Here is a 21,752-nt window from a genome sequence, read left to right on the forward strand (position 1 = left end):
TGAAAATAAGAAAGTTTTCAAAATGCTACTCTGCCGAATTGCTCTCCCCCCCCCCCCCCTCCGCTAAAAGCATTACGGAGCATCTCAAATTTCGTTTCCAGATCTTCAATTTCACAAAATTTCGAGAAAGCTCCCGAATCCGAAACAACATCGCTTGAAACTCCGTTCGAAAATCACTTAAATTGCGTTTTTAGAGCTTCAATTTCGAAAGATTGCCGGCCCTAATGTTACCAAATATGGTCTTACAATCACGTTTTTAAGACTTCATTTTCAGAAAATATTCGGGCAAAAACCTCCGAACCTCCTTCCTTAAATGTCATTAAAACTTAAATTTTTCATAAGCCTTTTGAAAAACCTAAGATAGAATAGTCTCTGAACCACTTCTCTTAATATCATAGAATACTGCTTAGGTTTCCAGGACTTTAATTTTGAAAAAAAATTCAGGGGGAGCTCCAGAATTCCCTTTTTGTAAAAATCTTCAAAGTTGTATTTAATTTTTTCAATTTGTGCCTCCTAAACCTATTTTTTAGTTGCGTCACTGCTCCTTTGTTATGTTTTGACAGACATAAAAGTTTTATTAATTATTCATCACTTAGAGATTAGAAAGATATTCAAAGTGGCTTTAACTTAGATATTAATATATTTTTTTCTTCCAAAGCGCATTAGAATATCAGAGGAGCTGCTGAACTCAAAATAATTTCGAGATATGAAGTAAAAACGTACACCATATTGCGAAATTAAATGTTCACACTTTTTTTTTTCTTGTATAAACTAAATGCCAAACGTATTCTTTTCCTTTTTATATTTGTCTACAAATCCTCCCACCAGGTGTTAACTATATTTTCCTCGAACGCCAGAGCATAAAGGCGCTCAAAAGACATTTGCACGACGGCGCCGATCAGGCTTGGAGCGGCCCTGGGCACAGCTCATATTTTATAATTTAGCACGCATTAATAGAAGCATTACTTCAGTCAATAGTAAAATTGGTTAAAAAATGACCACAAGCTCAATCTTTCTCACAACTCTTTAATATACAATACAGAAATAGGGGTATAAGATGTCTCGAAATTAATTAATTCAAACTTTGTCATCAAAAAGTTTATAAAACTTAGAAAGTAACCCAAGTCTATTTGAAGGTGCTTTCCACGCAATTACTATTCAGCTTTAAAACAAATTGGGTATTGCATTCATGACTTGATATTTTATTTAAGTTGAAAAGTTACAAAAATACCACTCGAGAAAATATCAAAAACGGTTTACAGACACAAGAAGCTAAACAATCTGAAATGAACAAAAGACATAAAGAAGGAAGAGCAAATGAAAAAAACTTCTGAAACATTTAAATCGAATAAAATGGATCTTTAATTCTATATCACTGTACACTTGATTGCTCACATGCAAAGAGTTTTCGGGAACTTAAATTCAATTATTCAAGTATTGGATTTGATGAAAGTAAGTCTTAGAGATAAATTGCATGAATATCCAAGGTTTTAGAAATGTTAAATGCCAGTGGTCTGTCCAGGATTTTTTACAGGGTCCGTTTTTTTGTGAAAAATAAAATAATTTTGTGAAAAATGAATTAATTTTGTGAAAAATCAAAAAATTTCGCAAAAAAAATTTTTTTTTTGTTCAAACGAAATTTTAGAATTTAGAGATGGCACAAACTGCATCAATTAAACTTAAAGTTGAGTGTTTTCCTCTTCTACGTCGAGAAAATCATTCTGGATTTTTTTTTCTGATATTTGGCGGGGGGGGGGGGGGAGGCATCGCTCTTTCAAGTATCAATATTTATCTACCATTCTGCATTATGTTAAATTATACTAGATATATTTCTGTACAGTACTTAAAATAATTGTATAACAAAAATATAAATAAATAAAATAAAATTCAGAATAGGGTTCAGCATTCAACTTTTTGACCCAAGACACTCTTAAATAGCACAGAATTTCGTTTAAAATTTATAAATTCCGTGATTTTAACAAAAATAAAAAGTTTTTTCAATTGTTTACCTCTTAACAAAGCGTAATAATCATTAAAAATTCGAAAAATCGGATTCCCATAGCGGATGCAAAGAGATCGCAAATCTCAAAGTGAAGACATCAAAAGTATAAAAACGGCTTGTAAAAGAAATATTTTTGATAAAATTATTTTAAAATTGCATTTTAGAGTCCTATGATAAACATATCATTAATATGTGTGGACACAGTTGATCCAAAAAATAAAATAAAATCAACCATCTATTTAGCATTTTAATTTTTGACTCATAACAGAAAATGGAATTTTGCTTTAAAAACTTGAAATGAGAGTTCTAACAGAAATAAAGAGACTTTTCATTTATTTGAATCCTAATAAAGCGAAGTTAGCTTGAAAAAAGAACAAAATATGATTCTCATATCGGATTTTAAAAGATTGCATTTTTCAAAATGTAGACATCTAAAGAAAAAAAAACTGTAATTAAAAGAGTTTATTTAAAGTTAATCATCCTTTTCAGCATCGAAAAATCAAAACCCATATAATTTTCTCCCAAAATAACAATTAAACATCGCACCGCACCGTAAAAACGCAAATATTGACAAGCTGGCAAAATGATGAGAATATTTTCTAATCAAGTCATTATAAAGGTCCAACGCCAGACGCTAAGTGGTGATAATTTTAAAGTTGGTAACACTATCTGAAGCGATCATTTTTTCCTCACCCTTACTATCCCTTTGCAGTTCTAAGTTCATTTCGCAGATATATACTATTATTGTTTATTAAATCATGAGCGGAGAAAAGTGCTTACCAATGCCTTTTCAGAAAAGTTTACAAAAACACCGCTGCTAATTAGCTGTGATAAAACAAACAACCATTATATTTATTTGGCAGTAGCAATTATTTATCGCTTGCAGGAGCATCTCAAGAGTGCCGATTTTTTTTTTTTTTTTTTTCAAAATTAGCCGATTTTGTATAAGCTGATCCCTCTAATTTGACTTAAAAAAAGGTTCCAAAAGTTATCGGTTTATACACAGAAATATGCGTTATTTTGCTTTCAGATTTGCTCTTTCAATAAACAATTTGACAGATCCGATCTTGTTTATCAGAATTTTGTGAAGGGTCCGTTTTGTTTGATCGGGATTTTGTGAAAGGTCCGTTTTGTTTGATCGGGATTTTGTGAAAGGTCCGTTTTGGTTGATCGGATTTTTGTGAAGGGTCCGTTAACGGACCCAAATATCCTCTGGCCAGACCCCTGAATGCAGAAGCAGATTGACTAGTGTACAGTCTATAAGCTAAAACTAATCGTTGCCCATAGGCTGAAACAAATTATCCCCCCTATAGCCAGGGGTGCCCAAGCCCATAAGGGCAAGGGCACACCCCCATCAATATTGCAGAGACCTCACCTACAAAAAATGAGAAAAATCCCTCAAAACCACTCTCACTAAAATTTTTTATAGTGCAGTCTGAGCCATGACCCCCCACCCCCCAGGTGGGGACCCCTCTATAGCTGAAACAAATCACTGCCTATCACTAGCACAACCAGAAGTACCTTCTCGATGGGGTTTTTCAATCAAAACAGTCCTTACAAGTGTATAAACTATTGTATTAGGATCGGAAATAATGTTAACAACCAAGGTCTCTGGGGGGGATGCTCTTTTACCTCTAAACCCCTCCTCTTTCCCTTTGCTGTGCTACTGCTGCCTATGCTATATTTCTTGCAAAAGTAAAACAAATTTGAATTGAATGGTGTATCAATTTTTGGCAAAATTGATACTCCATTTCTAGAGGCTGCTGAAGCAATTTTAGCATTCAAAAAAAATTGCCACATTCAAAAGCTTGTCGATGCAGGTTGTAGCCCATTTTGCCTTTTTAAAAATCTCCCATTCATAAATTAAATCAAATAAAATGGAAATCAAAACATATAGCAGTACATGTAATAAATCAGACAGCACAATCATCAAATTTGGAGATAGCAATTTCGTTCTTATCAGAACTCATCAGGATTAGTGAATAGCCGCAGATGTCATCTCATTGAAGCTGAAAGTGCCAGCAAACAGGTGGATAAAGTGAATTTATCTCACCTGCGAGTGTCCACAGCATGGTGCGGTTCGACTCATGAATTGAAGGTAAAGCTTGGGTATTTAAATACCCAAGCTTCACAGATCAGTTTCAACAAACTTACAAGATTATTTTTAACCCCCGATACACAAAGGAAGGGAGGTTATACGTTTGACGTGTCTGTGGCACTCTAGCACTGAAATGGATGGACCAATTTTAAAAACAACTTTTTTTTGTCCAAAAGATTTATCGTGAGTGTTCTTAGATTAGGTTGCGTCTTTGGATGACATTAGTTAACGAAGGTATAAATTAAAAACCTCTAAAAGGTTTTTCGCAATTTTTGCAGTGAAAACATAGATTTAGCACCAAAATAAAGAGTAATTTTTTCTGGGGCTGATAGAATGAGTTTAGATCTTCCATGTTACATAGAATTCAAATTAAAACGTTTTTCAAAAGCAGATTTTAAATAAGGGTAAGCCTTTATTCACGCAATCGGTAATCAAATTTATTGTTGGCCGACAAGTAAATGAAACAAAATGATTGAAAATTTTTATCTGCTGCCAGTTTCTATTTGTCAACAAATAAAATACTTGTAATTGATTTTTAATAGTACAAGGCTTTTAAAAAGATTTTCATTTTTCCCTCTTAATTTTGCATTTGCGACCCAGTTGTTGTTGTTTTTAATTTTTAATATACTATTAATTTATAAAAATATTGGTACCACCTAATATTTTTGCTACATTCTACTTGAGTTAGGGATTAAAAAATTGCTAACTTCCAAAATAAACTTTCTCTCATTTTAAACTTCAGTATGAACTATCATTCTCTTAAATAATACAGGAAAATCCTCCCTTTTTGGGTTGTAGATTTACTTATATGCTTGATTCAAAAATATGCTTTACATTTCAAATTTTTAAAAATAGTTTTCTATAAGTCAAAAAGCTGGCAATGTTAAAAAAAACTCAGAAAATATCATTATATTTTAACTTTCTGATGTTGTAATATTCTCTTTTCAAGACATTTTTCAAAGTACAATAATATATGCAATGGCTACAATTTTGTAACTATGTTTAAGGTTAGTAGTTGAATCATAAAATGGGTTGTTTAGAACAATTTTTCAAGGACTCAATTTGCTTTAAATGACCAGACAAGAAGATTACAGAAGCTTCATTGAGAAATTTTTCTCTGAATTTCCAAGTAACGCTTGGAAATTTTCTGATTGTGTGTTGAAATAGTAGTATTTAAATTGTCAAGGAAAATTTTTTTATTCAATTTTAAAATACTTAAGCATTTTGAGATTTCATAGACCAGTTTTTAAAATAGAACCAAAAACATGAGAAAAAAGAAAACAAAACACCATTGGCAAGATGATTTCTAAAATAATAATTGTGATTCTTTAAATACTTTATAATGACAAATAAACTAAAGCAACAAAATTAGTAAATTGTTTTGTAGATACATTTTTCTAATTATATGCCATAAAACAGCAAAGTCATTACAGTGATCAATAAATGGAAAATTAGGTGTAGTGGAACCTCAGATATTCCAACTAATTGGGACCGAGCCCTGTTTGGATTCTGTAAAGTTCAGATTTACTGGGTGGCCAATTTAAAGTTGTTATTAGCTCAATAGTGATCTGAAAGTCTTTTGTTTTTAGTTCATAACAAAGCTAGCAATTAACCCCTGATAAAGCATAGGAGCTTAACACGTTATCTACATTATAGTAGTAGGAATATTGTTGTAAGTATGGTTCAGGGCCAGGTTAAGGCATGAGTATGCGAGGTGCAGGACCAGGGCAACAAAATTTGGCACTAATTCTGTATCTAAAGTCTTGAAAAAAAAATGGAGTAATAGATCATACTACAGAAAGCTGCAAAAATCAAATTTAGAAATAAAATTCCCTTAAAATTGCCATCACTTCTGCAAATCTCAAAGCTAAAATATTTCATTATTCACTATATCACACCCCAGCAAAGAAACTAACACAAATCAAAAGTGCGGGATTCAAGAAAATCAAGGTTTTACACAATAATAAATTTTAGTCACTTTGTCGTAAATATTACAATATGCATAAAAATACTAGGGTTCACTGGTTAGTTTTCCTTGTCTAAATTAATGACGCGTAGTTAAAGCTCGAATTTTTTTTTTCTGAATTATGAAAATTTAATGTTTCTGTTTTTGTAATGTTGTTTTTATGCCACCATGCACCAGTTATGTAAGCTAACTTTGTGCATGTTTTGTGGCAAGAAAGAGCATTAAATTTAGATTTTAAATCGGTAGTTAGTACGTTTTTCTCAATTTTTGAGTTGTGTCACTTTTCTTGCCAGGGTGCAATATGATCTAAACAGATGAAGGGGGAGGGGGGATTAAATCAAGTTCATCCCCACTTTCTTCAAAAGTCATAGTCCGGTCGTCCTGACCAGTGGATGCTTTACTAGGGGAGCGGGGGGGGGGGGCGACCACCCCCTCCGCGAGCATCATTTTCTAAAACCAATAATATAATAGAATTGAAGGAATTGGTACTAGCAATTGCTACTAATTTCAATCAAGTACATTCCACAAATTTGCTTTTAATTAAGTTCAGACAGCGTAGTCGAGGATGGACAGCGCCACCCACTTTTTTTTAAAAACCTAAGCTCGCTCCCTTTTTTTTATTTTAATAATTTTTGTATTTCTATATGTGTCTTCCAACATTTTTATTTCATGGACTACACTTTACTGGTATGATAATACATTGCTATGACTTAGAACAGTGGTTTCCAATCCTGGGATGATAGCCCCCAAAGGGGAAATTTGACACTTCAAGCGAGCGTAGGAGGCGATTAGTATTTAAAAGACACGATAAAGGGGGAGGGGGCAATTGACTCCCTGCCCCTGACATGATGGGTTTGGGAGGAGGAATGGCTTTTACGGTTTTCAACCGCCATCCCCTTGAATAGACTGTAAACCCGACTATGTACAGTATAAAGAAGTATGAAGCGAGTCTTATATACACTAATTGGTATGATTCTGAAGAAAGTGAAGAAGAAAATGCCATAGTGGAGATCATTTCAAACACTGATGCAGCACAAGCGTTTAGAATTGGACTTCGCTACATGAAAGCCCGAGTGTAGTTCCAGTCCAGATGATGTAATGCTCAAGCATTGCTGGTGCAATATTGTCTCACTGAGCCAATTCAGTTTGTTACGTCAACCAAAGACAATCGAGTTCAGTTCTACATAATATGGTACAGAGCTGTATTATACGTTGTAGTCAAACATTTTCTAAAAGTAGCTGCTGTTAAAAAGCTGTTTTTGAATCATAGTTATTGATTTTCACTTTTTCAAATCTAATTTTAGGCCTTCACACTTCATACTTGGATTATCCTGAATTTTGAATCTCCAACATTTGGATTTGTGACTTGTGAGGTACACTATATGTAAAAATAAGATAATAAAATGATGGATATGAAAAAAATTAGCTTTAAATGCATTTTATATAAACATTTATAATATTGCAATTCCAAGCTTCTGTTTTTTGAATCTTAATTGTTGTGAAAGGTCACAATTTCAAATTTTAAAAAAACTCATTATTACATCCAAAATGGCTCTTATTGACAGCATCACACATTGTGCACTTACAATAGTCATTTTTAAACTTTTAATGTCAGTTTTCTTATAGCTTCATAATGAATTTGAGATGCATAAGACTTACCGAAACTATTAGAAACCGATGAACCTCTTATGGTGGTTGTTTGGCAAAAATATATAAAATGTAAATTTGAACACAGAGTTTCTTTAAAATTTAAGCATTTCCTTTCAGACCAACAGAGAAACATTTAAAAAACAAATTGCGTTCTTAGCACCAAAACAATACATATAAGTTTGAAATGCTATAAAAAAGGAATCGTAAGTGCAATAGTTTTAAGAGATGATATTTATAAACGAAAACCTAAGCACACATTTTTTATGAACAATGCAAGAAGAATAATCATAATCACATTTTATTTAAATAGAAGAATATGAAAGACATGTGTAACAATGAATCTGTTTTGTTAAAAATGATGTTGACTAAAATCAATTTTAATTCTTTCAACAGCAAAACTTATTGACTCTCCTTTCTTGAATACAATAAACCTCGGGTCATTGTGCTGCGCCTATACAGAGCCACACTTCTTCTAAATCATCCTTTCTTCACTTTTGGAAATGGCGCTGAAATAAACGCAAAAATTCATACAAAATACAAAAACACAGCAGGGAAGATAAAAGTCATAGCAAAATATTTTTAGTAACCTTTCACATGACAAATAAAACTACTGTATTTTCCTAAGTATTTTGTTGAAAAAAGTGCAAAATGAATAAGGTGTGGATTATACGCTGCCGCAGATCATCTGTGCTTTTTCTTTTCTCATTGTCAAGGCATTGAACCTCAATTTACAGCAGGATTCACCATTAAGACCGTTTTGCTGACTGTAGGGTTGTTTACTTTACATAATAATGTTAGGGAAGAAGCCTCCATTGGCACAAGATTAGACTGTTTATTTCCTGTGTCTTGATCCTTTGTCTTTATATAATTAGTGTACTATAATCACAATTTTTAAAAAGAAATTATTATTCTTTAGCTTAATTTTATTTACACCTTAAAAATTATTACTTCTTCACGTTTTTAATTTAGTTGTTAAAATTGTATGATAAATCAAAACAACTTATTTTTTACATTGTATTATCTGCAGATTATACACCAATGTGAAATATAAAAAGATCGTTTTTTTTTCTTCAAGCCGAGTTTAGGACCTGCAGATTGTACACCACCGTAGATAATGTGCAGGAAAATATGATAGTTGAAGTCAGTTTTTTTCCTATTTAATAATCACTAAGCACATAACTAATGCAAAGCAACTAATCAATGCATTTTATCATTTAATAACCATTTTGAATAGTGTATGGCGAAAAGGAAAATAACAAAATTACAAACAGGAGTATTTGCAGATAATATAACTGTCAACCTTCCCCCTTATTATTATTATCATCATAAAAGGCTCAGTGCCTGTTTCAGGTTGTCTCTTTATATTTGCATCAGTATTTATTTGTGTTAAGTTGAAAAGCAATTTTTACCTTCTCTTTACCAGGTGAACTCACACCATGTTTATAGACCTCATTTTGGTATACTTAATTTGAATTTAGCGGCAAATGCGAAAGTAAATCTCAGTTTCTGTGAGAGGCTTGCTACCTTTAGCACTGTTATGTTTTGTTTTTTCATTGTTACTTTTTCATGTTTTAATGCTGTTAGGAACATAATCGGAAAATATTAAATTCATGTTTTATAACTGTGAGCAATGAGGAAAGCAAAAATGAAGATTAGAAATAAAGAGTATTTGGCTGAACATAAGATTTTTTTGAAACAGAAATGTGATTTTTTCCCCTCAAGAATGAATTTGCTCAATAGAAATATTGGGAATTCAATCTCACATAATGAATTAACATCTCAACATTTGTAAACTAAAGATATACTATGAGTGTTTAAATAAGCGTTATTTTTATCATTGCTATTTTTTAAAGCAGATATATCCAGTGGCGTAGCCACAGGAGAGATTTTGGGGTTAAAACTCCTTCCAGAACTTGAACACATTCATTTCCCTTGTACAACAAATAAAGGGAAAAAAACATATTTAAACGTTTCCAAGCGAGAGAGGTTCCAACAAATATCTTATTGCTTTTAATGATCTGGAAACAGTCACAAATTACTATTAAATTTTTAAATATGAAAGTAATATTTCATGATGAACACCCCCCCCCCCCCCTCTTTAAGAGGGCTAAAATGGTCTGAATAAAGTGTAACAGGGTATCATGGGGACTCAGCACTTCCAGCACTGTACAAATCCTTTTTTGAAAACCTAGAATGAACAAGTCTACCACACCGGTTTTTTTGAGGCTCTTTCCCATTTGGACCGAAAAATTGAACCCGTTATTAGTTAGCATTTGACATTTATAAAGACATTGAGGTATTTGAAGAGGATTTTTTAATTAATCTCGCAAAAACTCCCCACAAAAAATGAATGAGATTAAAGTAAAACTAATGGTAAATGTACTGTGGTTTTTCCTACTTTCTTCGTTTTAAAATTATAGTGATATCAATAAAAAATGCTAATTGTTTTCAAGTGAGAGCTATAAATGAGACAATTACTAATCCATAGAAACTCCCAGATTAAATGAATTGAATATTTTTGCATGATATATAAATGCGAAAGAAAGCAACAATTTGCGATTTTGAAAACCCCTCCCAGAAAAGTTTTCTGGCTGTGCCACTGGATCTGTCAATACGTATCTTCCATCTCATAAACCTGCATTTCTTTCAAAACTTTCATTGTATAATATTTATATTATTTTTTTTTCTTTCTATTTTTACAATAATTTTTACTGACATTTATCTTTATGAAAACTCCTTTATGTTAGTAAAAACTTTTATCCAAAAAGTTGGCTATAACTGAAAGCAATTCAAAAGTTTTTACCATTTGGATTTTCTCCTCTATAGAAATTCTTTAATAGTTCCACTGCATCATCTGCCTTTACACCAGATGTAATCTTAAAAAAAGAAGAAACAAGATAAACTAAAACTGAGCAATGAACAAAGACAAACCAATTCTAGTAAAATAAAAATACTATTTAAATTATAGTCACAGGAATCGAACTATCGTATGCTTTCAGGGCGACTTGATAATATCCTATGTATTTATAACAGAGTGTTTTCAGAATTTTAAAAACAATTTTTTGACCTTTTTGGGGCAAGTCAAGCACATTATACAAAATAATGTGCTTTTCAGGCAATACAACAATATTGATTATGGGTTTTGGGTTGAACTCATATTTCAATATGATGAAATTAAAAAATCTCAGAACTAACTGACAGGTGAAAAATCCTTCATATCTCAGAAATGACAGAAAAATGCCTCTATTATCAACCCAGAAACACCTGTCTGCAAATTCGTGCTTTCTTAATGTTGCATGTATTTTTAGAGTATGTCTAGCTTTAAGGAGGAAATGAAATGGGGTGGGGGTATGGGGGAGGTTGCATTCATAGCAACATATATCACATCATTAAACACATTATTGACTTAAATAAATAATGAAACATCGTCATGAAGATGAAAAATATACAAAAATGTAGAAGAAAAATTTTCAAAACATATTTGAAACATATGGAGACATTTTTTATTTTCGTAACCTATTTTGAGACAGATTTTTGAATTGGTTACCTGGTGAGAAACCCATAAAATTAATGATTAACTAAACTATGTTTGTTGCAAATTAAATGGTAGAAGATGTAGAAGTGAAACAACACTTTAGTGATGTAACTTCTTTCCGTGATCTTCCATTGTATCAATAATGATAGAATATATGAGATTGAATGAGTAAACAATAATGTGTGTGATTATAATTTCAAAGTTGCCACCAATCCACCATCGACTATAGAATTACCAATTACCATCAACTACTGCAATATTGAAGTGACACAGAGTAAAAAATCGAACATTCAATGTCGTAGGTGCGTATTCAGAAAAAGTTTTCAATCAAGAAAAACAAAAAAAAAAAAAAAAAAAAAAACCTACTTGTAACTTATCACCTTTAAAGAACACAGCATCATCATGAACACTAAGGACAGTTCCACAACCACCAAATCTATCATTTGCACAGCCATACGATACTCGAAGTATATATAAATTTTGTTAAAGAACTTTATAAAACAAAATATTTTTGTAATGTATGTGGTGTCATACTAAAAGCACATTACCCAACTGTGCCCCTGAGCCCAGAGGTTCTTTTGGCTTAGAGGTAAAGCACTGGGTTACCATCACGAAGGTCTGTGGATGAAACCCCACCACAGACACATCACTGACTTTGATGCTTATTTTTACTCATTCATTTTGAAGCTGGCTAACATCATGCAACTTTTCAAGAAAGGGGCTAAAGGTAATGCAGCGAATTATAGAGCTCTAAGTCTGATTTGAGTGGTTTGTAAGATTTTTGAAACTTTAATCAAAATTAAGATTATGAATTTCTTAGACTAATAGTCTGTTGACTAATTTGCAGTATGGTTTTAGGAAAGGTAAATCGTGTGCTACTAAGTTATTGCATTTCTATGACAAGGTTACCTTGGCTTTAGATAACACAAAAGTGTGTGGTTGTTGTTTGTATTGGTTTTCAAACAGCTTTGATAAGGTACCGCATGTTGCTCTTCTCAGCAAAACAGCTGATATAGGAATAGGAGGGGAAACGTTACTTTGAGTTAAGAATTGGCTGACTGGAAGGAAGCAAAGAGTAGTTGTGAAGGGAAATCATTCTAAATGGAGTGATGTGTAAAGCGGGATTCCTCAGGGTTCAGTTTTAAAGCCTCTCTTGTTTATTAATTTTATTAATGATATGAATGAAAATATTTCTCGAAGAATGAAGTTTTGCTGATGATGTAAAATTTATGGGGATTGTAGAGAATGAGGAACAAGTAAAACAGCTTCAAGAGGATGATCCGCCCACATATTACTTAAGTGGGCGGATAAGCGGGGTATGGCAGTTAATGAAGGAAAATGTCAAGTGCTATACTTAGGTAATGGAAATAAGCTTACAAGTTATTATTTACAGGGTTCAGTCATTAGTTAGGCAGAAAACATTATTGATCAGGGTATCTTAATTAATCAGGATTTCAAGTTCAATCAACAGTGCAGCATTGCAAGAAAGCCAACAGAATGCTTGGGTTTATCGATAGATCTATTTTACAGAAATCTAAGAAGGTTCTTCTGCCTTTATATAGGAGTTTAGTAAGACCTTATTTGGAGCATGCTGTTCAGTTTTGGTCTCCTTATCTCAGGAAAACCATTTCTGAATTGGAAAGGGTTCAAAAAAAAGGCGAAATTTTAAAACCTTGGTTTTGCAGATTCAAATTTTTGGCATAATAATAACAATACAGAGAAGTAAAATTAAGTCATTTTTTTAAGAGTAAGAAAAAGGTTGTGACTTTGGGTAAAGGAATACTTATGGGGAAAAAATGCTATTAAAATAGTTTAATGATTGAAATTATTGCATAAAATGAGAGATTAATTATTTAAAGACATCCGACAAAAGTTGGATTATTTTGTCAGATGTCTTCACATTCATCAGCTCACATTTCATGCACTGAAAAAGGCGTTCCTTTTAATGCAGAAACATGTGACTGCAGTGTCCCTGCACATTTGTGCTTTTAATATTGTTTCATTTGATTTAAAAATTATTTAGGTTTATCGGACTAGAACTATAATAGATTGATACAATTTGTTTTAACTCCAACTTGGTTAATCATACCTTTTATTTATTTGTTTATTGTTCATTTTTAAAATAACTTTTTTGTAAAATTTTTGACACAAACTAAATTTTTTAAATAATGCGTAGTTAAATTTCACCTGGAATTTTGTTTTAAAATCTTTTTTTCTGGCCATGGAGGTCTATACGATTATTCCAATGAGCTCAAAATTTATTACGTTCGTGTCGGTGGTTCTTCTTGAAACATAATTGATACTGAGTACTCGGGAACTTGGCCGAATACTCGGTACTCTGTCAAATGTCTACTCGGTATGTCTCTACAGTAGGGGTGCGACATCCATATCGATGTTTTGGAAACATCAATGTTTCTGTTAAAACATCGATTTTTTTAACATTGATGTTTTACTTTTGATGTTTTTGGACCATCGATGTTTTCGTTTTGATGTTGATGTTTTTGCATTTTAATTGAAAATTATCATAAAATTTGCTTCAATTTTCTTACTAGGTAATTAAGTTTACATATGGAGTTGCCAAAAAAAAAAATCATTTTTTGCACCCATTTTAAAAGATCAATTTTTCTGCGTAGAGGATGATTTTTGGGAAGATCACTACAAAATAGTAGAAGATTAATTAGAGAGTGTGGAAGAGGTCAAAGCTATTGGAAGACTGAGGGTCACTACTGTCAGGTTTTGATCAATAATGCTATGTTATATCAATAATGCTATAGCAATTAATGCTAAAATCATGCAAAGGATACTAAGGCTTCGTAATGCAGCACAGCACATTATGCATGGCTCAACAGTCACAAAAACCTCTGTATTTCTGAACACTTCATCCAGTCTTTTATCATTGGCTGTACACCAATTTATAACTTGATCAATGCAGTTGATTTCAGCATGACGAATTGCCTAAAATTTGTAAAAAATAATATTATTAAGGCAGCAACATAAAACGAATATTTAAGAGAAAACCTTAATTTTTTTTATTGTGTTTCGACCAGGCTTTTATAAGAGGGTGATGCACTCTGCCCCTCTAAGATACTACCACACATAACAGTACAGTCCATTTAAGTTAACATTTGATGCACTCCTTGTATCTTTGAAATTTTAACATGGGATCTTCCATTCGTGTAGTCATTTAGAGGGAAAATGCATTTTTAATTAATTACTCTATTAATTAGCATCTGTTTTTAAATTTTCATTAATAAAACTAAAATTCTGCAATAGCTACTGAGCAAAAAAAGGATGAAGAAAATCCACTGACAGAGGAGGAAACAGTACCAAAAGAATTCACTCACATAATAATAAATAAGATTAGCTACATAAATTTTTCATTTCATTACATCAATTGTGTACCTCAGGGCCAGAGGAACGGAAGTCACATCATTATAATTTTACAATAGAGAGGAAAACCTTTTTTCTGGCCCATGTAATTGATGGGACAAAGCTCTTTTAACCCTGGTAAAAAAAAAAATTGAAAAGGATTTCTTTAAAGAAAAGGCTTTGGCATGGCTCAACGCAAAATAGGCTTCTACATACTAAATGCAATAATAAACAGAAAATCACATTTTTTGGACTTACGACCATCTGGCTCTGAGGTACAAAACTAAAGAGTGATTTGATTCTAAAAATAGCATAAACTTCATGTTTATATCCAACTTTAAAAGTTCTTGTGTGGAGACGAAGGCGGGTATCAAATCACAAACTAGGGGGACCCGGGGTAAAATGGGTATATTTGCATTTTTTTTATTTTATTCTACTGGACCACATTTTTGGAAAATAAAAAATTATGATGAAAATGTTTACATATCTGGCAATATTTCTACACATTTTTAAACATAGTAGCTATTGATAGTTAATATGCTGTCTTTTTAATTCCTTTTAAAACCAACTATGCCCAGAACATTAAGTACAACCTCATACACAATCACAACAGAACCCTTATGCCTCATAGCAAAGTTGTATGGATTAAATAAATTCTCCTGCTTTACCTCCTAGTCCACAGCCATTTTTTTTAGCACTGGTAAGAATGAAAAATTTACAAAAAAAAAAAAAAGAAAGAAAAAAAGAAAGAAAAAAAGTAAGCAGGTACAAACAAAGATGAAAGAAGTTTTAATTACTGAGCAGGTGGCTGCAAGATTGTACACTGAAGAACAAGCAAGAAACACAAACAAAAGCAAATAAATAAATTAACATAGATTAAAAATTTAAAAGAAACAACAACATTAAATTGATAAAATAACTAATGAAGTAGAAGTGAAAACTACTGGTTCTCTTGAACCCAGCCATTGGTGACTGGGTCATTGTTAAATTTGTGGAAGAAGTCTTTTCACGAATTCATAGGTTTAATCACTGAAATTTTAGCTGAAGGTGAATATACTGAGAATTTTGCTACAAAATCTTCAGCCAGATTATTCAGCCTTTTGTTCACAAATTTCGTTCAGTAAACATTTCTTGTGGTTGTTTTGGATTAAAGTTTTTATCCTCCAATGCAATTAAACACAATTTTTTAAAATTTTCTCCTTTAGTTGGCGTAGTTCAACTTTAAACAACATATAACCATTTTACCCTGAAGCACAGGGTAAAATGGGTATTCATAGGGGAGAATAGGTATACCCCTTTACACTAAATTTAAAGCAAAAAGTTAACAAACCATGTCCAAATTAGGCCTAAGATACAAAATGTATGGAATATTGAACAAAAACACAATTATATTTCAAGATAATTTCTGCCATGAGTCACTGAAATTAAAAAAGCGGTTTTTTATACCCATTTTACCGCGGGTGATCCTACCCCTAGTGACACCAATGCTAGTTATCAGTTTTTACAACTTAAGGACTACAGAATTTAGAGTGACTGAAACCAAATATTTAAAAATTGTTTCACATGCAAAAGAAACTTTAACTGTATGCAAATAGAGGCATTAAGCATTGTTGTGGGGTGTAATCGAAAGCTCTCCACAGAAGTTAAAACAAACCTTTAATATTTTGAACTGTGATCAAAAATTTACAGTTCAGTTTTTGCATGCTCGTGAATATTTTCAACGAAATTTAGAACACAAAGTGCTCTTACACTTTTACTTTCGTTTGTATTGTTCCTGGAAGAAGCAATGACTTTCTTCTCATAAATCATGACACAACCTACAGGAACTTCTCTAGCTTCTAAACCATCTTTTGCCTGAAAAGATAGGGAAGATTTCGATAAAGCGATATTTGAAATGACACCTTTATCGAAAGATAAGTTGAAAGTTCAATATATTTTCCCCAATTAAACTTTATGAATATAATATAATGACAGTAAAGCGTACCAACTGAAGAGCGATTTCCATTATTAAGTGAAATAAAAAGGGATATGAATTCAACTAAAATAAAAAACTCCCGTGTTTCGCAAAAGCACACATTTCATTTTTCTTTTTCATAAGTTAATGGTTAGTAAATACATGCTACAAATGTTCGCAAAAATGAAAGACGTGTTAGTCCATGTTAGTCAATTTACACCTCACACCGAAAACGTTTTTCAAAAAACTTTTGTTTTGTTTACATTTTTGTTCCGTTGTACTGCCAAACATAATTTCAAAAATGATGTAGAAACGTCGTTTAGGGTATGTTCGGAAACAGGAATGCAACCTATAGAACTCTTTGGCAGTACCCGTACCGCGATGCCCGTGCTAAAAATTTTATGGTCCGTTGAAAGAAAAAAAAAAAGTATCTGATTTGAATTCTGACACTTTGAATTCGAATTATGTTTTTCGCAATCACGATAGTTGCGACAGGACCCTACTCATTGGAGGCTATTGTTTCTAGAAAGGCTCATGTCCTCCCAAGCCTGCCCCACCTCCTGGGTGGTTGCGTGTGTGTATGTGTGTAAGGACTTGTTTGTGTGTAGACGTGTGTGTATGTAGGAGTGTGTGTATGCTGGATATGGACGCCACCACCTAGGAGGAGGGGATTCCGGCCCAGCTAGCACACGAACATTGGCCCAACGTTATCATATTACATTGGACCAGCGTCGGCATCTTACGTCGGAACGTACCTTAAAACGGTACGTCGGAAAACGGTTATCCAACAGTTGGTTATTGGTTAGTTTCAAACGTTATTCTAATGTAAAATACAACTGTAAACTGACCATTTACAAACGTAATTTCGATGTAAAATACAACGTTCAACCAATGTTGTTCCAATGTAAAATACAACACTAAACTAACCATTTAAAAACGTAATTTCGATGTAAAAAGCAACGCTTAACCAACATTTTCTAATGTTGTTCCAATGTAAAACACAACAGTAAACTAACAATTTCCAAACGTAATTTCGATGTAAAAAAACAACGCTTAACCTACATTTTCTAATGGTATTCCACTATGAATTTCAACGCTAAACCAACTATCTTCCAATGTTATCTACTTTAACCGTAGCATTTCATTAATAAAATAAGTATTACGAGGTGCTCTTAGAAGAGCGAGTGTAAAGAATAATTTTTCATTCATATTAACATAAAATGATAAAATGGCTGAATTTGACGTACAATTTATCATTTCTCTATCATGTACAAACGTTTCAATAGAATATGAACAGAAATTAAGATATTGATAATTCTTACCTTTTATTTTTCTGAATAATTTTTCGAAAATTATCTTCATAAGCGTACATTAGTTTCTTTTTTTTTCTTTTTCAGGAAATATTAATTACCAGCAAGGTTATTCTTAAGACAGAATAAAATTTTCGACTTTAAAATTCTACCATGAAAAATAACCTAGCTTGTTTGAAGGTTCAATTTTGCTTTGACCTGAAATAAGAATTAAAAAATAAATAAATAAATAAATAAATTAAAAAAAACATACGCATACACATTCAGTTAGAATCTTCATAACAATTAAAATGACGTGGGTTAAACTTGAATATCATGAAAACTATTTATTTTGTTGTTTTGGCGAACTATTATACTCTCCCATTTCATTCAAAAGTTCATGTTCATTGATTTTTTTTTTCATTTTACTATTAGGGAAGGAATTTTAATGTATTTTATCCATCAACGAGAAAAGTTCATTCAAAGACACAATTTTATTTCTATGGTAAATTGCACATGTATTGTGCGTTTAAAATTACCAAAGCTAAACAAAGGAACAACATGAAATTCTAAAACGAATTCAAAGCATTCACAAAATTCTCTAAAAAAACTGGTTAAAGAATCTATCAAAAAAAAAAAAAAGAAAGAAAGAAAGAAAAGAAAAGAAAGAAAGAAAATCAGTTCGAATGAGCAAAAATTTCAAGAATTTCGATTCATCGGAGACCCCTCCCCCCCCCCCAAAAAAAGAGAAAATTCCCCTAGAAACAACCTCTCCCTAAAACCCCCTGCCAAAATCAATTTGTAGAAAAAATTCTAGCAGTTTAAAACAAGAAAAATCTGGGCCTGCACAGCCACAATCATTTGTTGTGCTTGGAAAACGAAATAAAAGTAGAATGCATTTAATAATCAAACACACACATACGAAAAAAAAAAAAGAACAATGTTGCATTTTAGTTTTAAATTTATTGAAAGAAAGAAAAATAGTTGGAAAAATGAATTGAATTACTTTGGAAGACTTGAGTACTTGCGAGATTGAACCCTCGCCGTGAGCAAGTACGATACGTGTGAATGTGTATGTGACCCTGGAATGAAAAAGAAAATGGCTATGACCCTGGCGCATCGCTCTCCCTCACCCCTTTTTCAAGTCCTGGGTCTCAACAAGACTGCAGAGGCGGAGGGGGGGGGGCTTATGGGACGCATCACGCACGCTTCGCAGAACACGCAAATCAGCAACCAGCTTGCAATAATGGGCGTAAATGTGAAACAGGTTTGAAGGGTAGAAATAAGTTGGGAATGCGTTTAGTCGGATATAGGTTGGTTTAAACCTTCCTCCGATGCTTCGAATGATCGGATGAGTGTATGAAAAAAACCAATATCTAACCAAAACATATTTCCAACCATTACGATGCATTTTCAACCTTTCTCCAACGTAAATCCGATGGTTTGTGCTACCTGGGGGTGGACAGTGTTACTAGTGGAGGCTAGGACCAGAGGAGCAGCTCCGTTCTCCGGTGGACGGCGGTGCTGCAGAGGTCCCTGGTCCATTTTGAAAAAGGAACCGGACATCAAGGACGGTCAAATAAAAGCAATAAGCAATCGTGATTGCTCAAAAAAAAAAAAAAAAATCGACGCCCCCTCTTCTTCCGATGTGAAATGATCATTTTTCTTTGTATAAAATGCGTACACACCTTTTCAAAAAAAAAATAACAGAATTTTTTTAAAAATACCAAGCACTTTTCATAATACACACAAAAGGACAAAATAACTTTCCTGGGTCAGAAAGGAAAATTTAAAAATTCCTATAGTTTTCGAAAATTCCAAGGAAATGACGCAACAAACGAAGAAAAGTGCGGCTCAGGTCAGGAAGAGAATTTCTTATCATTATCTAGCTTTCAATCATAACTTTGAGTGTTGAGACATACATATTTTTCTTATTGGGAAAGTTTGGTTTGAAATGACTAGAACCGCACTTTTCTTCGTTTGTGGTATCATTATCTTGGAATTTTCGAAAACTACAGGAATTCTTAAATTGTCCTTTCTGACCCAGAAAAATTATTTTGTCCTCTTGAGTGCATTAGTGCTTGTTACTTTTTAAAAAATTCTGTTATTTTACTCTTTTTACTATAAATGTATTTCAGAAATACACTCCTGTTTGTGACAATTGCAACACCACGAAGGACTTACACGAATGAACTAAAATTGCAGGAAATGTAAAGTAGGGCATGATATGCAAATGATTAGAATTGCAGACCGGTAGCGCATGCGTATGCTGAACAGCGCCCTCTGAACGACGGATCGAACCGAATATAAATAGACGGCTGTAGCGAGGCGTGTATGATTATCAGTGGTTAGGGTCTGGTGAGGGAAAGTGGTCATTCGTCAAATGAATGGCTGTAGCGTGGAAATAAATGTTCGAATGAATGTGAAAATTTTATTATAGAGTAGGGCAGTTAGAAACTACATTTTGAATACAAAGTTTTGCAACTGGCAAAATTTTATTTGGTAAAAAAATATTTTGTGTGAATATGAAAAGCTTTTAAATCTAAACAACTCTTTTAACTTCCTTGGGAAATTTTGTTTGTTAGAATTATGATCAGACTATAGCTTTTGCCCGCGCGGCTTCGCTCACATTGATGTAGTTTTTTTCACAATTGATTCAAGTTAACGGTCATTACAGGCAGAGGTCAAATAGTTTCCAAAACATCGTTTGTCTCTAGTTTCGTCGACATTTCAAATTGCCCCCCTAAATGTATCAAAAGGTATGATTAAAACTGAAAATTAGGGGGAAAAGGAGTAAATGAAATGTTGGCAAAACTCAGAAGAAACCCAAAAATCACAAAAAATAAATCACGATAATGTTCAGGTGTTGTAAAGAAGTCAGTTTGGGTAATTCCCAAAAAATCTAGTTCGAGTGAGGTCAACTATTCTTAAATAAAGTGAAACAGTTCCCTTATAATCCCGATCTCCATAATATCCAGCGCTACACCGGCAATCTAAATCATTGTATAATGTGTAACTTCTTACCGTAGAAATCGTCCCAAAATAGGGTCAACAATGATGCTACCCGAAATGTTTCCAATAAATAGTAAAGATTTGGCAATTGTTTGAAATTGTGTGCAAGGACAAAGTAATGGAAGTTTTTGTGCTGTTTATGAATTTCCGAATTAGTTGGCGAATTATTTTACGTGTTAACACATTTAAAGAAAGAAATATTAAAGAAATGGCGATATTTGATTACATGGTGAAAACCGAGAAATAGTATTGCGTAGTCTTTTGCTTCAAAAACAGCGACAGTTGAAAAAAATGCCAAATGCCTTAGCTATTGAAATGATTCCACAAAAAAAATTTTTGGCTAGATTCCAGCTGATCGATTAAATACCCAGTCAATACAAATAAATAAAAAAAAAAACCATTAATTGCCTCAAAGTTGCATTAAAACGGAAAAAAATCAGCCAACTCCATGTATTCGGAACTCCAGCGCTCGAATACGCTACCTTGCGGTGATTTATAAAACTGCGTCTGCACCTAAAACATTGCCACGTTGCGCATCACGTGTGTCTGTTGACGTAAACACAGGCAGTTTGTTCTGAGTATTTATTAACGCAATCGATGTGTCTTTGTTTGCTTTCAGCTACAGAAATTAATTCGTCCCTTAGTAGTATTCTCGAGCTTCTCAAAATAATGTTAGTTTTTCTTATTTCTTTCAAAAAAGTATTAAATGGTGGAAGCGTAAACAAGAAAACTCTGGATTAACAAAATTGGATAACGTTATACCAGGTAAAATTTTTTATTGTTTTGTATGAATTTGTAAGAATATGAGTTTTTTTTAATCTTAAATTAATTTAACTAATCATATTTTACAGCAGCATTTAGTTGGAATGGACAGTAT

General features: G+C 32.8%; 1 protein-coding gene across 1 annotated transcript; it reads right to left on the reverse strand.

Annotated features, from left to right (window-relative positions):
- Positions 1–7,646: 7,646 nt before the first annotated feature.
- On the reverse strand, positions 7,647–16,824 carry LOC129226418 (tRNA-specific adenosine deaminase 2-like). Its single transcript, XM_054861018.1, has 6 exons — positions 16,605–16,824; positions 16,370–16,474; positions 14,055–14,206; positions 11,618–11,723; positions 10,520–10,592; positions 7,647–8,222 (listed from the first exon to the last, which is right to left on the reverse strand). The coding sequence occupies exons 1-6, from the start codon at positions 16,623–16,625 to the stop codon at positions 8,194–8,196; spliced, it is 486 nt and encodes a 161-aa protein (XP_054716993.1). The 5' UTR covers positions 16,626–16,824; the 3' UTR covers positions 7,647–8,193.
- Between the last annotated feature and the right edge of the window lie 4,928 nt (positions 16,825–21,752).

This window comes from Uloborus diversus, chromosome 7 (genome assembly GCF_026930045.1).
Source record: "Uloborus diversus isolate 005 chromosome 7, Udiv.v.3.1, whole genome shotgun sequence".
In the NCBI taxonomy this organism is placed as follows: Eukaryota; Metazoa; Arthropoda; class Arachnida; order Araneae; family Uloboridae; genus Uloborus; species Uloborus diversus.